At 42.1% G+C, this 18,726-nt stretch overlaps 1 protein-coding gene across 2 annotated transcripts; it reads left to right on the top strand.

The window, feature by feature from the left end:
• Positions 1–381: 381 nt before the first annotated feature.
• Positions 382–18,322, top strand: VPS33A (VPS33A core subunit of CORVET and HOPS complexes). 2 transcript variants are annotated; one of them, XM_058531352.1, is made up of 13 exons: positions 382–572; positions 2,134–2,199; positions 2,658–2,785; positions 3,676–3,862; positions 7,579–7,695; positions 8,622–8,796; positions 9,612–9,805; positions 11,555–11,681; positions 12,608–12,675; positions 13,393–13,530; positions 15,054–15,191; positions 17,199–17,367; positions 17,747–18,322. In XM_058531352.1, exons 1-13 carry the CDS (start codon positions 471–473, stop codon positions 17,926–17,928), a joined length of 1,791 nt encoding a protein of 596 aa, XP_058387335.1. In that variant the 5' UTR covers positions 382–470; the 3' UTR covers positions 17,929–18,322. The 2 variants fall into 2 exon arrangements, with proteins under 2 accessions (XP_058387335.1, XP_058387336.1); XM_058531353.1 differs by lacking the exon at positions 382–572 and adding an exon at positions 592–785 and having other exon boundaries at positions 2,132–2,199.
• The last annotated feature ends 404 nt before the right edge of the window (positions 18,323–18,726 follow it).

Raw genomic sequence — 18,726 nt, forward strand, 5'->3', positions numbered from 1 at the left:
GCTGCGGGCCATTTTGTAAAGTTCAGCCCACGCACCAAAAGAGTAAAGCGACGGACCTTTTGATTGCCATAATTTAGAAGATTTCCATTCAAGTTTAGTTTCAAGTTACCATTTTACAGCGAGTACGCTTGCTGCTAAGAAGAAAGTCGCGATTTTTAAACGGGACGAGTAGGACGCAGTCTCCGTCTTTAAACTCAAGTCTCAGCGCCCAACGACCCCCGGACTGAGGAAGGTCGGGACCCGGCGGTCGGTCTTGCGGGGGTGCCAGAACCCACGCGGTAGAGGAAAGCGGCGGGCGCTAGGGCCAGAAAAGAGAGCGGCAGACGCCGGCCGGTTCCGGTTTCCGGGTTTGGCGTGTTGCGGCGGCCCGGGTCACGTGATCGCTCCGTCACGTGACTGCGTTCGTGGGCCTCGCGTAGGGGGAAGCGGACGCGGTTGGATTGAGGGGGAAAAGAGGGCGGTGGCGCGAGATGGCGGCGCACTTGTCCTACGGGCGAGTGAACCTGAACGTGCTGCGCGAGGCGGTGCGTCGCGAGCTCCGCGAGTTTCTGGACAAGTGCGCAGGAAGCAAGGTGAGGGACAGTATGCGGCGACACTGCCCTCAAGCCCCGTCTGGCCTGGCGTAATCCCGTCCCCGACCGCCTGAGCCCAGGTGTACGAGGTTCCCTTGGGCTTCCAGGAGGGCGAGCAGTGGGGAACGATGAGGCGGGGAGAGGGGCCCGCTGGTGGGGCCTGTGTCGTACAGCCTGGAGTCGGCATGGCATCGCGATTGTTTTGTGGCAGCACAATAAACCACCGTGATATCTCAGCTCCTCGTGAACCAGCTGTGTCAGGTGCCCTTTAGATCCAGGGGGCAGATCTGGTGCCCCTTGAGACACTGGGACGGGTGAGGCGGGCCTGGCCCAAGGACATAGAGATTCCAGTGGCCTTTCATTACGACGATCGTGCGTGTCGTTACACATCGTACTTTCGAAAGTCTCTGAAGCGCCAACACCTTACAACCTGATGCTCACACGGATTATGAGAGTTGTTTGAGGTTTTGACGTGACCTTCCTAAATTAGGATTGTTTCTCCTGTTAGGTGTTTAGTAGCACCCAGCTCACAATTGAGTCTGAAACCATAGATCAAAGACTTGATAGGATTTCTTTTAAGTGGTGTTACCTCTCCTCTCTCACCCTAGGATTTATCAGTCCCCTTAAGTAACTGGCAGTACAACTCAGAAGAGAAAAGGAGAACTGGAGAAACTCAGGAATCAGTCTTAGAAAGAACAGAACCCCAAGAAGTAGAGTAGGCGCTGGCAGCCATTGACAATGAGAAGGCGAGCAGGCTGGATCCTAGGTGTCCAGTTCAAACTCTGGAATTGAGCTGAAATCTGAATAAGATCATGGATTGGATCAGTGTCAATATCCTGGTTGTAATATTGTCCTGTAGTTTTGTGAAATGTTACTATTGGGTGAAACTGGGCAAAGTGTACAAGAGATCTCTCTCTATTATTTCTTACAACTGAATGTTAATCTACAGTTATGTCAACAAAAATTTCTGTTTAAAAAAGAAAGAAAAAGAAATGGTACTGGAGTTGAGCAGTAGAAATGCTCATAGGGGCCCAGAGCAATGACCTGTGGGATTATTAAGTCCTAGGCTGGAATCCTGACTCCCTTATTGTATATACAGTGTCCAAGGTCCCTGTATGGCCTTGGACACGTTACTTAAACTTTCTGAGCCTTTAAAAATTTCCTCTTCTGTCAAAATAATATTTGTAATACCTATATCAGAGGTTTTAATTTTATATAATTGGATTATATAATATTTATATATAAAATAGTAGCTGGAACTATTGCCATTTGCAGCTTGCATATGGTTCAATCTAATAACACTATGACATAGATACACAACAAACCACAGTTCCTTCTTTCTCGTGAGGACAGTGATGAACATTCCTGTGACCATCACTTGCCCCTGATGCTATTTTTCTTTAGACCTGTAGGATATGATTGTGGTCAGAGCCAATTAAAATTTTTGTTAATTCAGAGTTTGAAGCAAATATTCCTACTGTGTATGACTGCTATTATGTGTTGATATTGTTGAAATTCCTGATATTAACCATAGTAAGAGAACATTTCTCCCCTCCTGTAGGCAATAGTTTGGGATGAGTACCTCACAGGACCATTTGGCCTGATTGCACAGTATTCACTACTGAAGGTAAATGAGCTATTTGGGTTTTGTTCAGGGATTAATAATTCTGTACTTTAGCAGTGATAATAGAATTTTACATTTCCTCATGAGTAATTGGCTTGTAAAGCTGTCTGGTCTTGATAAACACTGATACTAATTAATGCGTGATTATCATTTTGTATACAGTAGTCCTTTGACCGGGGTTTATCCTGATCCTAATTCTAGGGAAACTACTGGCATTGTATTATGTGACTGTCACCTTGTATCTTTGATAGTTCATCCTGTGAGAGTCATTTGAATTCAGATGCAGTAGCAGTGACTTCATCCTGAAACTTTGTCCTTTATACATCTGGCTTTGGGGGATCTAAATTTTGATAATAAAGTTGTAACGTGCATTTGACTGGGAGTATTTATGACGTCTGAGTCTGGATATGATAGGTAAGTTTCGGGTTTCTCATTAACCTTTTGTGTATGTGTTTTCCTAGGAACATGAAGTGGAAAAAATGTTTACACTTAAAGGAAGTCGTTTGCCAGCAGCTGATGTCAAGAATATTATTTTTTTGGTCAGACCCAGGCTAGAATTGATGGATATAATTGCTGAAAATGTGCTCAGGTATCTCTCAGAGCTTTTGTTTGGGACAGAAGAGGTTGGTCCTGCTAATAGTTTTAACGTACTGAGCTCTTCATTGCAACCTCCTTCTCTTGCTAGTGCGTTGGAAGGTGGTCTTTTGGAAAACTGGGACAGGCGTGAAAGAATACAAGAGGGGGCATGGGAAACTTGTGAAGTTGTTCAAACAGTTTGAGAGGGAGGGTCATCATATAACCCCTTCTTTCAGGACAGCTAGAAGTCTGGACCTGTTTCAGTAGAAAGGACCCTGATTGAAAAAACAAAACCTCTAATGGTTATTTTTCAATATACTGAATATAGTGTGCTTGAATTTCATAAGCAAAATAAGTAAGAGCTGATTAAAATTTAATATAGCATCCAATTTATAGAGGAAGTTCTCCTAGCCCAGTCTGTGGTACAATTGATTGCAGTGGCCCCTAAAATCTTAAAAGCACATGGGCTATTTTGGGAACTTCACTGTCGAGAGTAGAGGTGGGAGTCAAGAGTCATCTTTGATTTTAATGTAAGGCTCTGTGTTACTGCATTGGTTGGGTTGAAGAACCATTTGTTTTCAATAAGACATGGATATCCTGTTGCAATAAACCTGAGAGCTTTAATGCCCCATAAAAGGTTTAAGAGAAAGCTAGAAAATGCATCACAAAATACTGACTATGAATCAATGCTTCTTTCCTGTCAGGGATGAAAAAAAGAAAAGTGAGAGCAAGAGAGGAGCTATAACAATTTGGGTCTGAAAGTCAATATGCGTATGTTTATGTAACCAGCATTTATTTAGTGCCTGCTTTGTGCCAGGCAGTGGGCTAGGCTCTAGGGATAAACTAAGCGAAATAGCCTGTGACTAAGGATCTCGTAAGCTAACAGATGTTACCTTTTTGCAGTGAAGACAGACGTGGCCCAGCAAGAGATTTCCACATTTTGTTTGTGCCACGACGTAGCTTATTGTGTGAACAGCGGTTGAAGGATCTGGGTGTTTTGGGATCCTTTATTCACAGGGAAGAGTACAGCCTAGATCTCATTCCGTTTGATGGGGATCTCTTATCCATGGAATCAGAGGGTGCATTCAAAGTAAGTTTGACATTTTCTTTTTCAATGTCATACTTTAACTTTTGCCAAATTTATGAGGGTCCATTAGCAGTCACTCCCTATCCCACCCTCCCCAGCCACTGGCAATCGCTAGTCTGTTGCAGTCTGTATGCATTTGCCTATCCTGGAGATTTCTTTTCTCTTTTTTTTTTTTTTTGGCAAGGAGGATTAGCCCTGAGCTAACATGTATGGCAGTCTTCCTCTATTTTTCATGTGGGTTGCCGCAACAGTGTGGCTTGATGAGTGGTGTAGGTCCGTGCCCAGAATCCAAACCCACGAACCCGGGCCACTGAAGTGAAGCATGCCAGACTTAACCACTACACCATGGGGCCGGTCCCACCTTGTGTTTTCTTAATGTGATCACATTTATCTGTATTTCCTTTGATTTATGGGTTTGTGACGCTGATGCTGCTCGTTGGGGAATGTTTGAGAACCACTGGTGTAGTACAAAAAATTATTTTTCTTCCCCAGTATGTTTTTACGACAATCACCAGCTTAAAAGAGTTAAATTGGGGGAGAACTCAGGGGCACCACTGATTAGTTCTATACCCAAGAAAGTTTCTTGGCTCTTTTTTGCCATGTTCCCATTGCTTTGCTTACACCACGTCTCATCCGATGAAGTACAGACTTTAAAACCCTAACATTTTATATGAAAAATTTCAAACATACTGAAAAGTTGAAAGAATTGTACGGAGGACACCCATATACCCATCACGTAGATTCTGGAATTAACATTTTGCTATATTCACTTTATCATTTATCTGTAGTAGTGTACCCATGTATAATTAATTCACATCATGTAATTAATATGAATTGGTAGCAGCTGAGGAAAACTTGTCTGGGCATGACAAAACCTGTCCAGAGGAGAGATTTCCTGTTGTTTATTTGAGGATTTGCAAAAAAGGATAGACTTTTTTTCTGCTGAGAATTTCAAGCCTTTGGCTTTGTCTATTCACTGAAGATTCTGTTTTAGAAATCAAGGATTTTGGGGCCGGCCCCGTGGCGTAGCAGTTAAGTGCGTGCACTCCGCTGCTGGCAGCCCGGGTTCGGATCCCAGGCGTGCGTGGAGGCACCGCTTGTCAAGCCACGCTGTGGCAGCGTCCCATATAGAGTAGAGGAAGATGGGCACAGATGTTAGCCCAGGGCCCATCTTCCTCAGCAAAAAAGTGGAGGATTGGCATGGAATCTTCCTCACCAAAAAAAAAAAAAAGAAATCAAGGATTTTGCCTGGATGATAAAGCTAAGAGTTCTACCTAATATTAAATTCAACCACAATTTCTGATGGAGCTAATTTTACTTATTTATGTGATTTTTAAACAATGAGCATAATTTAGCAGGTTTTGGCATCAGGAGGCACATGTAGATCTTTCTGTGTTTTGGGATATGATTATGATCATCTCCATCATTGTACTGAAGAAATGTGAGAATTAGCGTTCAGCCAGTCGAATTGTCAGTAACAGGGCTTAACATATTGCAGCCTTCATTTGTATATATAAAAATCAGTATATATAAAATAATATGTCATTTGTAAAAACTGCAAGGTACTCTATTGTGTAGGCATGTGGGACTTTGAGGTCAAAAAATATGTGTATTTAAATGTTAATGAGTATTAGCATTTGTCCCTCCCAAAATGTCCTCATGGCTTGAAATACCATGTGGAATTCGACAAGTGCAGAATAGAGTTGGGATATTAATACAAATAGTCAATTCACCACCACTTATATTAGAGCAAAAAAAATCAGGATTAATATCTGTTAACTTTTAAACCTTTTTTTTTTTTCCTGTGGTGACAAAGATTAGCCCTGAGCTAACATCTGTTCCCAATCCTCCTCTTTTTGCTGAGGAAGATTGGCCCTGAGCTAACATCTGTGCCCATCTTCCTCTACTTTATATGGGATGCCTGCCACAGCATGGCTTGATAAGCGGGCATAGGTGCACGCCCAGGATCCGAAACTGCAAACCCAGGGCTGCCAAAGCGGAGCACGTGAACTTAACCACTGTGCCACTGGGCTGGCCGCTTAAACCTTTTTTAAAAGATGGAATTATAAAAGGAATGTCTTTGTAGTAACACAGCTTTTTAAATAAAAAATATGAATGCTGGTGCTAGCCCCATCAAGTAGTGGTTAACTTCGACGTCCTCTGCATTGATGGCCTGGGTTCTCGGATTCAAATCCTGGGCACAGACCTCACCACTCATCAGCCATGCTGTGGTGGTGACCCACATACAAAATAGAGGAGGATTGGCACAGATGTTAGCTCAGGGCTAATCTTCCTCAGCAAAAAATATATATATGAATGCTATTTTGAGAGATGTTCCCTAATATTTTTTTTTCCTAGAACTTTCATCTTAGCTCTGCTCCTATCAGGAGTTTTAAGTAATTTTGCCAGAAAGTGTGTCTCCCGACACACTTGATTTGATTCTTGATTTCTTGATTTCAGCCTGTCATATTGAGTGAAATGTTAAAATACACCAGACTTGGAAGAGCCATCCAGTAGGGCTTTCAGTAATGACCAAACATTCCTCACAGTGCCTTTCCAGGGACAGCTCTCCTTCCCCCCTGGGGCGGAGGGCATGGGAGCTCCACGCTCTCTTCCATAATCCCTCCTGTGTCCCCTCACTCCTGGCCTTGGAGGGTAGAGGCATGTTGGGTGGGTGGGTGGGTGGGTGGGGGGAGTCTGGTGCATTGTACCATTTTCACTTACCAGTGGATGATGCTTGAAAAAAGTGCAAACAGTTCCTAATAATAAAAGCTAACATTTAATAAGCACTTACTGTATGTTTCAGGTGCTGGGATTAAATGTTTTACATGCGTGTTCCTCATTTAACGTGTACGCTATGTGTAATATACTCCCTTCTACAGATGAATGCATTGAGGCACAGAGAGGTTATCTGGCCTAGGGACCAATTGGGAAGTGACACAGCCGGGGTTCAGATGAACGCATCCTGAGTCTAGAACCTGTGCTCTCACCTACCAGTGTCAGAACTCAGCGCGGTCCCTCTCTTACTTCCCAGCTGATTACGTGTGTGTGGGGGGGGGGGGGAGGGGTTGCCTTTTTTCAATGCAAAAAAGTATATTTTTGTATACTTTACAAAATATATCTTGTATATTTTATAAAGTAAAATATATTTTCAAAAAATGAGATCATACTCTAAACATTGTTCAGCTACCCCTTTTCGTTTATCAAGATGTTATGGCCTTTATTTGTTGTCAGTAGATATGAAAATCTGCCCCATGTTCGTAAAAACTGCGAAGTATCCTGTCGTGTAGTCGTCTGGGACTTTGGGGGTCAAAGAATATGTGCATTTGTGGGTATTAGCATGTGGCCCTCCCAAAATGTCCTACCAAAGTTTACACTCACACAGTGAAGAGAGAACCCATTCCCCGGGTAAGTCTTTATTAATCAGTAGTTTCTTCAAGAGCTGATAAACTAAGAGCTAGCATGCCTGGTGAGCACTTTTCTTCCAGAAGGCTCTGCCCTGGGAGAATTGCTTCTCCCCACAGCTGTTGGCCTCGTGGCCTTGAGCGCCAAACAGGAGCTTTGTAAAATGGACTCCAGTTCCCAGCTTGCCCTGCAAAGTGGGAAGTGGGTGGAAACAGTCTTCCCCTCTTCTGAATCCCAGTGCCAGGCAGAGGCGGGCATCTACCCAGCACCGAGATGATCGTGGCCTGACAGTAACCCGCCCTCCCTCCCTGCAGGAGTGCTACCTGGAGAGCGACCAGACAAGCCTCTACCACGCAGCCAAGGGGCTGATGACTCTGCAAGCTCTGTACGGGACGATCCCCCAGATCTATGGGAAAGGAGAGTGTGCCCGGGTGAGAAACACATGTTTCTGGTGATGGAGAAAGGGGCCCTTGGGTACCCAGATGGGGGGAGGAGTGGGAAGCTGTTTACAAATAGGTACAGTCAATCCTTTTTATTGTGAATTCATCTACTTGCTAAAATTTATTTGTAACCCCAATATTAGCATTCACAGTGTTTTGTGGACATGCCCAGAGAGGCAAAAAATTTGAGTTGTCCAATGTGCATGTTCCCAGCTGAAGTAGAACAAGGCGACGCTCTGTCTTCTTGTTTCAACTCTCACACTGTAAACAAGTGTCCTTTTTGCCACTGTCTAGTGCCATGTACCACTTAATGCCACATTTTTGTGCTTTTTCTTGGTGATTTTGCTGTTTAAAATGGCCCCCAAACGTAGTGCTGGGCCTTAGGGAGAAAATACCTGAGTTAGATGAGCTTGGTTCTGGCACTAGTAACATTGCTGTTGGCTATGAATTCAATGTTAATGAATCAAGAATGTGTATCAAATAAGGTGTCTTTAAACAGGAACATGCATAAAACAAGGTGGTTACATATTGATCAGTTGACAAAAATGTGAGCAGAGGCTGGAGGCTCGCAGGAACCTAGCCCGGTATCTGCCTTGGGAGCAGTGGTTCAGTATTCACTAATTCAGTGTTCATGGTGACTTGATAGAACAGAACTGCCATGAATAACAAAAAACAGACTGTATCTAATTTTATGCCTCGTTGAGAACTAGCGGCTGCCATTGGCTAAAGTGTAAGTGTTGGAATGGGTGTGTGGCCAGCAGCAAATGCTCTTCTATAGCTGCCTATTTCCTATCAGTCTCACTCTCCACAGTTTTTCTCCTATTTTTACTTTTTTGATTGTCTTTCTGTTTTTAGCTGAATTTTAAAATCTGCTGATTTCCAGGAGAGTCCCACCTGATCCAATGTTTTGTTTCCAGCAAGTGGCCAATATGATGATCAGGATGAAGAGAGAATTTACTGGAAGCCAGAATTCAATATTTCCTGTTTTTGATAATCTCTTGTTGCTGGATCGAAACGTGGATTTATTAACGCCTCTTGCCACTCAGCTTACGTACGAAGGACTCATTGATGAAATTTATGGCATTCAGAACAGTAAGTAAAGTGACATTTACTTTTAACTAATAGATAATCTGATAAAAAGTATCTGAAAGGTCATTTTTTTTAGAGGGAGCTTCCTTTGCATATAGATCCAAGTATATCTGAAAAAATTAAAATATCGGCTTTTGACTTTCAGAAACTAGGATTAAACGATGACTGAGCGAACTGCTGTTGTGGGTCACACGAGGGCTGGCCGGGTGGTTAGTGTACAGGACTGCGCTTGTCGCCTGTGAGCAGAGGCCAGGGGTTAAATACAAATGGCACTATCGTTTGGAGAATATGGATCCTCGGGGCTGGCAGTCCTTCAGGAGAGCTTGTGGAAGAGGTGGGTTTGGAAAGAGGGGTAGAGTTTAGAGCGGGGTGCTGGCCAGGGGCAGGCAGCATAATAAAAGCAGGAATGATGAGGCAGCCAGCTTCCTAAAGCAGAGAGCACAGGTGGGGACATATTCTGGGGGGAAAGCTAATATGTGAGGCTGGGAACAGTAGGTGGAAGACCTGCTCGGAGGCCTGCTAGGGTTTAGGCTTGACAGATTGTTAGGTCAGAGGTCATAAACATGTTTGGTTTGGGCCCACTTAATGTTTGTTTCTGTCAGCATTTAAAATTTGAGAAATTTTTAATGATAATCGTGATTTATTTACTTACGATCAAAGTGCACTTTGATAAATCAAAACCTCAGTGCCGTACGCCCTTTTTTTCTAAAGCCGGCTTACATTGTCTCCTGAGCTGGGAGATTCTGTTTTGTGCCTGGGCGCTTGATTGGGTCGCCAGCACGCGCCCACAGGTGCTAGTTCCCTGCGTTGTTGTTCAGGTTACGTGAAATTACCTCCAGAGAAATTTGCACCCAAGAAACAGGGCGATGGTGGTAAGGATCTCCCCACGGAAGCAAAGAAGCTTCAGCTGAATTCTGCAGAGGAGCTCTACGCTGAGATCCGAGATAAGAACTTCAACGCGGTGGGCTCCGTGCTCAGCAAGAAAGCCAAGGTGATCTCTGCAGCTTTTGAGGTGAGATGGTTGATTGTCATCCTGCTTCCCTAGGTCACGGGCCTGACCGCCCACCCACAAGGAGCGTCAGAGCTCCAAAAAGATGCAGCCACAAAGCAGGGCTTCAGTGTACTTGTGCCTTTCTCATCCTAAGAAACAGCAAATTCAGCTACTAGAGAACACAAGGGTTTCTTTTTAAACTATTCCCCAGAGCCATGAGGAAAAGTGTTGTTTTTCTCCTTCTTCTGCGTGGTGGCAGGGGGCAGTGTTTGCAGTTTACAAGCTTCCACCATAAACATTTGTTTACTTTCTTCTTTTAAATTTTTTCCTGCCTCACTTAAAAGGAAGCCAGCTGTTCTATAAATAAAAGATCCTCTATAATAGAACTTGCAGTTTGGGGGGAAATCTCCAAGTTTAGCCACCATACCAGTGGCAGGGGAGCCCTGCAGACGTGGTTGGTGATAATGACAGTGAAATCCCCACAGCCCAGAGGTTTTCAGTGGGTGGCTTCATTATCGCCTTCCTGCTGCTGCTTGCCCGGTCACAGGTTTATTCCTGATTAAGCTGGTTTTTGAAACATGGGAATTCAGTAAGTTGATTAACTCTGAATATTTAGACTTTGGAGACATAAATTGGGAGAATTTTTGAAAACTAATTTTTCACTGAGTATGTATTTCCAGATTTCATCTTTCTTAGGAGTTATATTCACTAATTGGTTTTCATATTTCTGAAGTTGCTTTTGGTTTAAATGATTAAATTTTGCAAAAAAATATTTTCTCGGGGCCAGTCTGGTGGTGTAGCTGTTAGCTTCGCGTGCTCTGCTTCGAAGGCCCGAGGCTCAGAGGTTCAGATCCTGGGCGTGGACCTATGCCCCACTTATCAGGCCATACTGTGGCAGGCATCCCATATATACAGTAGAGGAAGATGGGCCTGGATGTTGGCCCAGGGCCAGTCTTCCTTAGCAAAAAGAGGAGGATTAGCAACAGATGTTAACTCACAGCTAATGTTGCTCCCCCCACCAACAACAACAAAAAAAATATATATATATATTTTCTCATCCCTAAGCGAGGTTCACTTTGTGGACAATATTCAAGATTGAAGTTCAGCAGTAAGAAGGGATTTTTTTGGGCCCACCCCGTGGCATAGCAGTTAAGTGCGCGCACTCCATTGCTGACATCTTGGGTTTGGATCCCGGGCACGCACCAGTGCACCGCTTGTCAGGCCATGCTGTGTCGGTGTCCCACATAAAGTGGAGGAAGATCGGCATGAATGTTAGCTCAGGGCCAGTCTTCCTCAGCAAAAAGAGGAGGATTAGCATGGATGTTAGCTCAGGGCTGATCTTCCTCACAAAAAAAAAAAAGAGAGAATGGATTTTTTTCTGTCATAGAGGAAACTTTTTACTGGTTATGTTCCCCTCTTAACATGACATATTTTCATTTTTTACTCAGAGATTTTTGTGGTTTACCTAATACCGCTCCCCACAAATACTCAGATTCCCACAAAATGCTGATCTCAATATGAGTTGGTGCATAGGAAGAGAAAACCTTAGGCATTTGCTCTCTAGAGAAGTCCTAATGCAGTAAACAGGACCATGAACTCTGTCTTTTCTGTTTTTCTATGTAATGTTGGAGATGAGTTTCGCCTAGTTTATTTGTATTCCATTCTTTCTTTTGCGTTAATATAAATTAAACGTCTCCTGAACAATACAAAGAACAGAGTACTTAAAAATATCTTCCCTGTTCAATGGTTCTGCTGTTTTCCCCATTTCAGGAAAGGCACAACGCTAAGACAGTTGGGGAGATCAAGCAGTTTGTTTCCCAGTTGCCCCACATGCAGGCAGCAAGAGGCTCACTTGCAAACCACACCTCGATCGCAGAGTTAATCAAAGATGTTACTAGTGAGTATCCTTTGGAGTGACTGTTTTTTTCTGGGGCTGACCTGTAAACACTGTCTTGACACCATGGTCATTGGCACCACAATGCTCCCTTGGGAAAGTCAGCTCTATTTTAATATTGTATATTATCCTCAATATTAATTAAGTGTATGCATGTTCATAGTTAAAAATGTTTTATTTGTGGTTAACTCATTTTTTTATTATTAAAATAATGTGATCATATGACAAAATATTTGGAATATAGATAAGAGAAAAATATTCTTCTGTAAGTAGGCCACCATAATACAAAGTGGTTTTTTTAGTCTAGTTTTTTTGTATTGTTAAGGATTATTTAACTAGAGCAACATGATGCTTCTGTTTTATTTTTTTTTTCTCTTGAAAACTTTTTGCAGAATTGGTATAGAGAGCATATGCTGAGTATTTTGAAAGAGCTTGAAAGATGTGTATTAAACCTAAGATGAGTTTATTCGCTAAAACACAGACTAAAAGCTGAATAGGAGATTGTTCAGTGCCCTGTTTTATGAAGTATACTTCAAATCTTAAGTAAAACACAGTGTTGGAAAATCAGTCCTTTGTTTTCAGGTTAATAAAAGTGGAAATCAGGTGAAACTGGGTTGAATCTGATGATGAAGGTGAAATGCTCTTGGGACATTACGTTTCATTGATACTGAAGAAAAACTCTTGAGATCTGTCTTTGACTCCTAAGGCCTTATAGCAAAGGGGTACAGTAGTCAGCTGTATCTAGATGTGACTTAGGAGTACAGGGTTGTAGCATTTTCTGGGTTTCATAGAAGATTCTTTTTAGGTGATGATTTGAACTTTTTGCTTGCTTTCTGTTTTGCATGTCTTGTTTCTTAATCATGCTCTCTGTATAAAAGCATTAACATTCATTTAATTTCTGAGTTGCAAATGTGCTAATTACATTTTAGCTTCTGAAGACTTCTTTGATAAATTAACAGTGGAGCAGGAGTTTATGTCTGGAATAGACACTGATAAGGTATGTGAACAATAAAACTGTTCTAACAAATAATTAATAATTTATCAAACATAAAATTATAGCTAGAAAAGCAATTGCTTTGTTTACCGTGCCTTGCCTAAATATTTTTAAGAGCTAATGCAAAATGTGAAAATACAGATTTTATCAAGTAACAGATATTTAACATTACTCTATGCAAGGTGTTTTCTGCAGTAGAAGAGATGAGACCCAGCCCCTGCCATCAAAGAGCTTTAAGGGCTGTAATAGATAAGATATTTGCTTTCTGGGAAAGTTAGTCATATAATTCCTTACATATTCACCTCTATTAATAAATTTAAAATTATTCAATTTATAAAAATTCCCATCTTCTAAAAAATCTCCTGTTACTTTATGCTCATGAGTTGCTGCTGTTACTGAAATAGACTAGGTCACACACACCCCAAACACACAGCAGCCTCTCAGGACATTGTCCATGGAGACAGAGGAGTCCAGACAGGCTTGTATTGCCCAAGTGTGTCCTCGCCGGCCTTATGCTCCCAATTACTGTGTGTTTGTGTGGTGACCACGGTGCGTGTGGCAGGGGCTGGAGGAGCCACTTGGAGGGGGTTAGGGAATGTGAAGAAAGAATGAGCCATTCTCCCACACTGCTCCTTTATTTGACTTTGAAAATAATAGTAAATATCAAGTTCTTTGGGTCCCCAAACCAGATGCTGGTATATGTATATACTTTGTTTCCAGGTCAACAGTTACATTGAGGACTGTATTGCCCAAAAGCATCCTCTGATCAAGGTGTTGAGACTCGTTTGCCTCCAATCCGTGTGCAATAGTGGACTCAAACAAAAAGTTTTGGATTATTACAAAAGAGAAATTCTCCAGGTCAGTATATTTTTAAATTACTAATTTGCCAAGGGAGAAAACATCTTTTAAAAAAATACTTCCCAAGGCTGCTGTTTTGGTATATTGTTTCCACTCTCTTATAAATTTTTTAACACCTGGAGGGATCCTCCTTGGTATCTGTCGTTATTTACTGTGTTTGCATAATAATAATAGCTAATGTTTACTGAGCATTTACCCTGCGCCAGGATCTATTGGAAGAGCTTTATGTGTAGTCATTTGTTTAATCCTCACCCCAGCCCTGTGACTTAAATACTATTATCATCCCCATTTTATGGATGAAAAAACTGAGGCACAGAGTAGTTATGTGACTTACCCAAGGTCACCCAACTAGTAAGTGGCAGAGCCAGCACTAAAACCCAGGCAGGTGGGGTCTAGTGCCCATGCTCTTAACCAGACAGTATTCCATGGAGGAAGCGAACTTTTTGCAAGTGTCTGATGATTTCTTAGCAGGCTTACTTAAATTAAGCTTGTGTTACTTTATAATAAGGAAAAGCTCACTATTATTTTTAAAATTCTCCCCTGTTTAAAAGCGTCTCTGGCAGTATTTATTTACTGTTATTACCAGTCACAGTTGAGTACGTTATTGTTAAAACTAAATGCTCATTCAGGGTTTTCTTTTTTGCCTTTTTAAAAATTACCCAAATAACACACGCATTCTCATCATTTAAGATTTACTTAAAGAAGAAGTGTACAGCCCAAAATGTGAATGTCCCTTCACTTGATTTGCACCCTGTTTCCCTCCCTGGATAGGACCAGTGTCAGCAGTTTGGTTTGTGTGCTTCCAGATTCCCTTGTTTGCGTTTATATACAAAGGACATTTATCGACACAGACTGTGGGGCGGGACAGGCTGGATCCAAGGCCCAGCCCTGTTACTCACGAGCTGTGTGACCTTGGGCAAGTTATTTAAACTTCTCTGTAAAATGTAGATGATGATAATATCTGTTTCATGGGGTTATAATAAAGGTGACCGAGTTAATGTGGGTAAAGCACTTAGAACAGAACAGTGCCCCCACATAGAAAGTATTATATAAGTGTTGACTGTTATTATTCACTAGATCTTTTATTAACAGAAATAAAATCTTACTATACATAGTATTGTATTATTATGTTATTTTGTCCTTAAGAGTATATCCAGAAGATCTTTCTTATCAGGATGTATAGATCTGTCTCGTTCTTTTTTTTATAGCTAATTATATCCCATATAAAAATATACTCTAATTTATTTGATGCTCACTTAAATTGGGTCCATAAATTCTGACTTTAAAGGAAAAATTTTAAATCATTCTTTGAAACAATGAGCTGGAGTAACTGTAATGGACAAGCAGTTCTAGGGTGGGCTTCCTCCTCTGCCCTGCCCCGTGCCCGTGGACAGTCACTACCTGGACGTGGGTCACGTGCCCTGGAGCACAAACAGAATTGATGTGTTGGAAGTGCTCTGTTTTGAAAGTCACAGAAACCCTTTTCCTGATCTGACATCATGGCCAAACAACTTCTCTTGCAGACGTACGGCTACGAGCACATATTGACCTTGTACAACCTGGAGAAGGCTGGCCTGCTGAAACCACAGATGGGGGGCAGAAACAACTACCCAACCATCCGGAAAACGTTACGCCTCTGGATGGATGATGTAAATGAACAAGTAAGACACACTCCTCCACTTCAACTCAATTTAGTTACTGGTTAATGGTTTATTGTGACAATAGGTGCTACTTGATCTACACATCCGCTTTGCTTTCAAAAAACAATTTTCTAATGTTTTTGAAAAAGTAGTGCATTCATGTCTTGCATTCATCAGAATCCTGACAGGAAACAGAGGGTGCTGTCACACAGGGTAGTTTGAGGAGAGTTTCCTAAAGATGTGGGTGTGGGGGTGGGTCATTGAGAGGCAATGCATTGGGGAGCCTTTACCAGCTGAGGCCTAAGGGCAAGGAGAGGGAGCTGTTCCAGAAACCTGTTCCAGAACACAGAGGGAAGAGCTTTATGGAGATGCCATATTTGAGGCCTCTGGCTGAGAGAGGCAGCCAACCTCCAGCAGCGTCACAGAGAGGAAGCCAGAGCAATGAAACCCTGACCTCACACTGCTGCTTACTCTCCAGTTTCCTTCTGGTGCCTCCCATTGGCCAAACCCAAACAGGGGGCGTGTTGGGGCATTGGTATGGAGCCTGCAGGTCTGCCTCCTGGGCACAGAGCACGAAGGAGAAGGGCAGAGAGGATCTGGAAAATATCCAGCACATGTGTTAAAACAGTCATCTGGTACAAAATGTGTTCAGTTATGAGATGAGTAAGAGAAACTCAACTAGATTGGAGTCAGGAAGGCCTGTAGGGGGAGCTCTCAGGTCCTAGCGTACATTGTCAATTACACCAACCAGAAACAGACAGTAAGCTTGCATGTTTGAAAGGAAGGGAAACTGCCTTACCCTTGAAGGAAGATTTCTGTTGCCGCCCTGAACTGTTGCTTTCCCCCAGTGGACTTTCCTTTAAAACAGCCCCTTCCTACTCCCCCTTTTTCTCTATAAAAGCAGCTCCTCTGCTTTGTTTTCCAGATTGGTCTGAGATTCACCATCGCATGCCCATCCCAAATTGCAGTTCCCTTTTGGCTATTCCCAAATAAACTCATTTTGAGGGTAAAATAAGAGGCGAATTTGCTTTCTAAGTTGAGACAGTGAAATGTAAGTTTCCTTCCACATCTAACCCCATTTTCCCCTCAGAGGCAACCACTGTAACCCATTTTTTATCTATCCTTCCAGAAAGAGTCTATGTATTTTCAAGCATTTTTACATAAATGGTGCATATTCTATACCATTGGTCTCCAAAGTAGGATGCACTTTGCTTTACATTTATTGTTTATTCCAATCTTTCTAAATTTCTTTTTCTTATTTTCCTTTTTGGTTTTTCATAAGGGACTTTATTAGGCTGCCTCTTACAACAAAAGCTAATGATTAAACAGTCTCCTCTACTAATAGCAAAATCAGATTATTTTTCCCCAGTGGAAATATAGATACTCTTAATTTCTGTGTTGTACAGTGTAAACAATTTATTAGTTCAGCTCTCTTCCCTGTTCTGACCTGCCTGTCCCCACCCCGCCTACCACTTAACACTGTATCTTGAAGATCCCTCTGTGATCTGCTTCATTTTTTTTAAGTTCTTTTTAATTGTTACATAGTGGTTTTGTGGATATAGGTTATCTTATGATTTAACAGATTTCTATTAATAGAAATTCAGGTTGTTTCCGGTCTTTTGCTGGTACATACAGTGGTGCAGTTAATAGGTTTGTGCTTTGGTCTCTTCCTCCCTGGTATACAAGACCCTCTTTAGGATAAATACCTAAAAGTAGAACTGCGGGGTTCAAGATGTTACATACATTGTTACTCAGCTAGAGAGTGCCGAGTTACCCTCTAAGAAGTTTCTTGCCAAACCAAGTTAGAGATGCTTTGAGTGGGTTTTCAGGATTTGAGTTGAAAGTGAACCTCCGGCTGCTAAGCATAGAGCCCACTTAGGGTGGATTGGAGCAAGATGTTGGGGGAAGTTATTTGTGTTTCTCCCTTCAAAGCCAAATCAAATAATTTTGGATTACCCAAAAGGCCACAGTTAGGTCGCTCTGAGTCTCTATAGCTACAGGCTTTTTTTTTCTTTAATTATTTAACAGAATCCCACAGACATATCCTACGTGTATAGTGGTTATGCCCCTCTCAGTGTGCGACTGGCCCAGCTGCTTTCCCGGCCTGGCTGGCGCAGTATCGAGGAAGTTCTCCGCATACTTCCAGGGCCCCACTTTGAAGAACGGCAGCCATTGCCCACGGGACTGCAAAAGAAACGTAAGTCTACAGCCAGTTATCTACAGATAATTGTCTACTGTTAGTGTGGTTTTCATGTATTATGCAATTGCTTTGTAAAATACATTTGTAAAGTACTTAGGAGTCAGAGTCCAGTCTACCTCTTTTGTTAGTTGCTAATTATATTGTAAGCACTAGAACTCATTATTCCCTCAGGAGTAGCAGCTTTCAACCTCTGAGTTGAAGATCTCAGTAGTTAGAAAAAACATTGAGATCAAAATCATGTTCCTGAGTTTCAAATGAACTGTCCTGTACCAAGACACAATTGACTTTTTTCTTATGAATGATGCCATTTTTTAAAAGGTGGGAAGAGAAGCATCAGTAATAAATAATTCTTAATTCTGACATGTTTGAATTTTAGGTCAACCAGGAGAAAACCGAGTCACTCTGATATTTTTCCTCGGGGGTGTAACTTTTGCTGAAATTGCTGCCCTGCGATTTCTCTCCCAGTTGGAAGATGGAGGTACAGAATATGTAATTGCCACCACTAAACTCATGAACGGGGCCAGCTGGATAGAGTCTCTCATGGAAAAACCTTTCTAGGGCATTCCAAGTAGACTTAACAAGTGAACTGCAGGATAAACTGCCCCTTTGAAGAAGTTGCTGGAAGGAAGTGCAACCCCATAGAGGAATAACAAGAATACAGAACTTACTTTGGGGTCAGCTTCTTAAATTATACTACTTCCTTTTCTGCTTCTCTTTTGTGTTCCTAATTTCTTGAACAAGAAGAATAGAAGAGAATCAACCTGGTTAGAAGAAACACCAGTTTTTCATCTTCTAAGCTCAGGATCTTCATTAGAGATCTCTGGAAGCATATTAAGGATCATGGGGCTGGATAATCTATATAGCTGCACAGATGGGACCAGTTCTTAATAAGAAGGCAAGGACTGAGGAGGTAAAAATGAAAATAAAAGTGGAAAGCCCCACCCCTAATAAATAGTGCTGTGTTTCTTGAAGGCACGTCACTCCCAGGACAGTGGTTAAGTGTTGGGGGCTAGAGCTGATGTCACTGAGTTGAGATTTCTTATTCCTGCAAGTGTGGCACATTATATTTAGTGTCACCAGTCTCTCTCTCATTGGATCATTAAGGCAAGTTTTGACTCCCCTGCTTTTTGATTCTTCTTCTATAAAGCAAGAGGTTTGGGGGAGCTTCTTTTGCCAAAACAAAGTTTATCATCTGTCTGATCAGCTAAATCTGTGTGGGTCCCATACTTATCAAGGGCTTTTTACATTGAGGAACATAATAATTGGGGAGCAGCTTCCTGAGAATTTAACCAAAGACACTTCCTTAGTGCACATGTTATTAACTCCAGGACATTTCAATGGTAGATGCCTCCACTG

This window comes from Diceros bicornis, chromosome 35 (genome assembly GCF_020826845.1).
Source record: "Diceros bicornis minor isolate mBicDic1 chromosome 35, mDicBic1.mat.cur, whole genome shotgun sequence".
In the NCBI taxonomy this organism is placed as follows: domain Eukaryota; kingdom Metazoa; phylum Chordata; class Mammalia; order Perissodactyla; family Rhinocerotidae; genus Diceros; species Diceros bicornis.

Excerpts from the sequence above, each read along its gene's own strand:
- VPS33A (XM_058531352.1), top strand. The coding sequence starts at position 471 with ATGGCGGCGCACTTGTCCTACGGGCGAGTGAACCTGAACGTGCTGCGC. Across the intron at positions 3,863-7,578 it reads AATCAGAGGGTGCATTCAAA|GAGTGCTACCTGGAGAGCGA; the intron begins GTAAGTTTGACA and ends CCCTCCCTGCAG. Across the intron at positions 8,797-9,611 it reads AATTTATGGCATTCAGAACA|GTTACGTGAAATTACCTCCA; the intron begins GTAAGTAAAGTG and ends GTTGTTGTTCAG.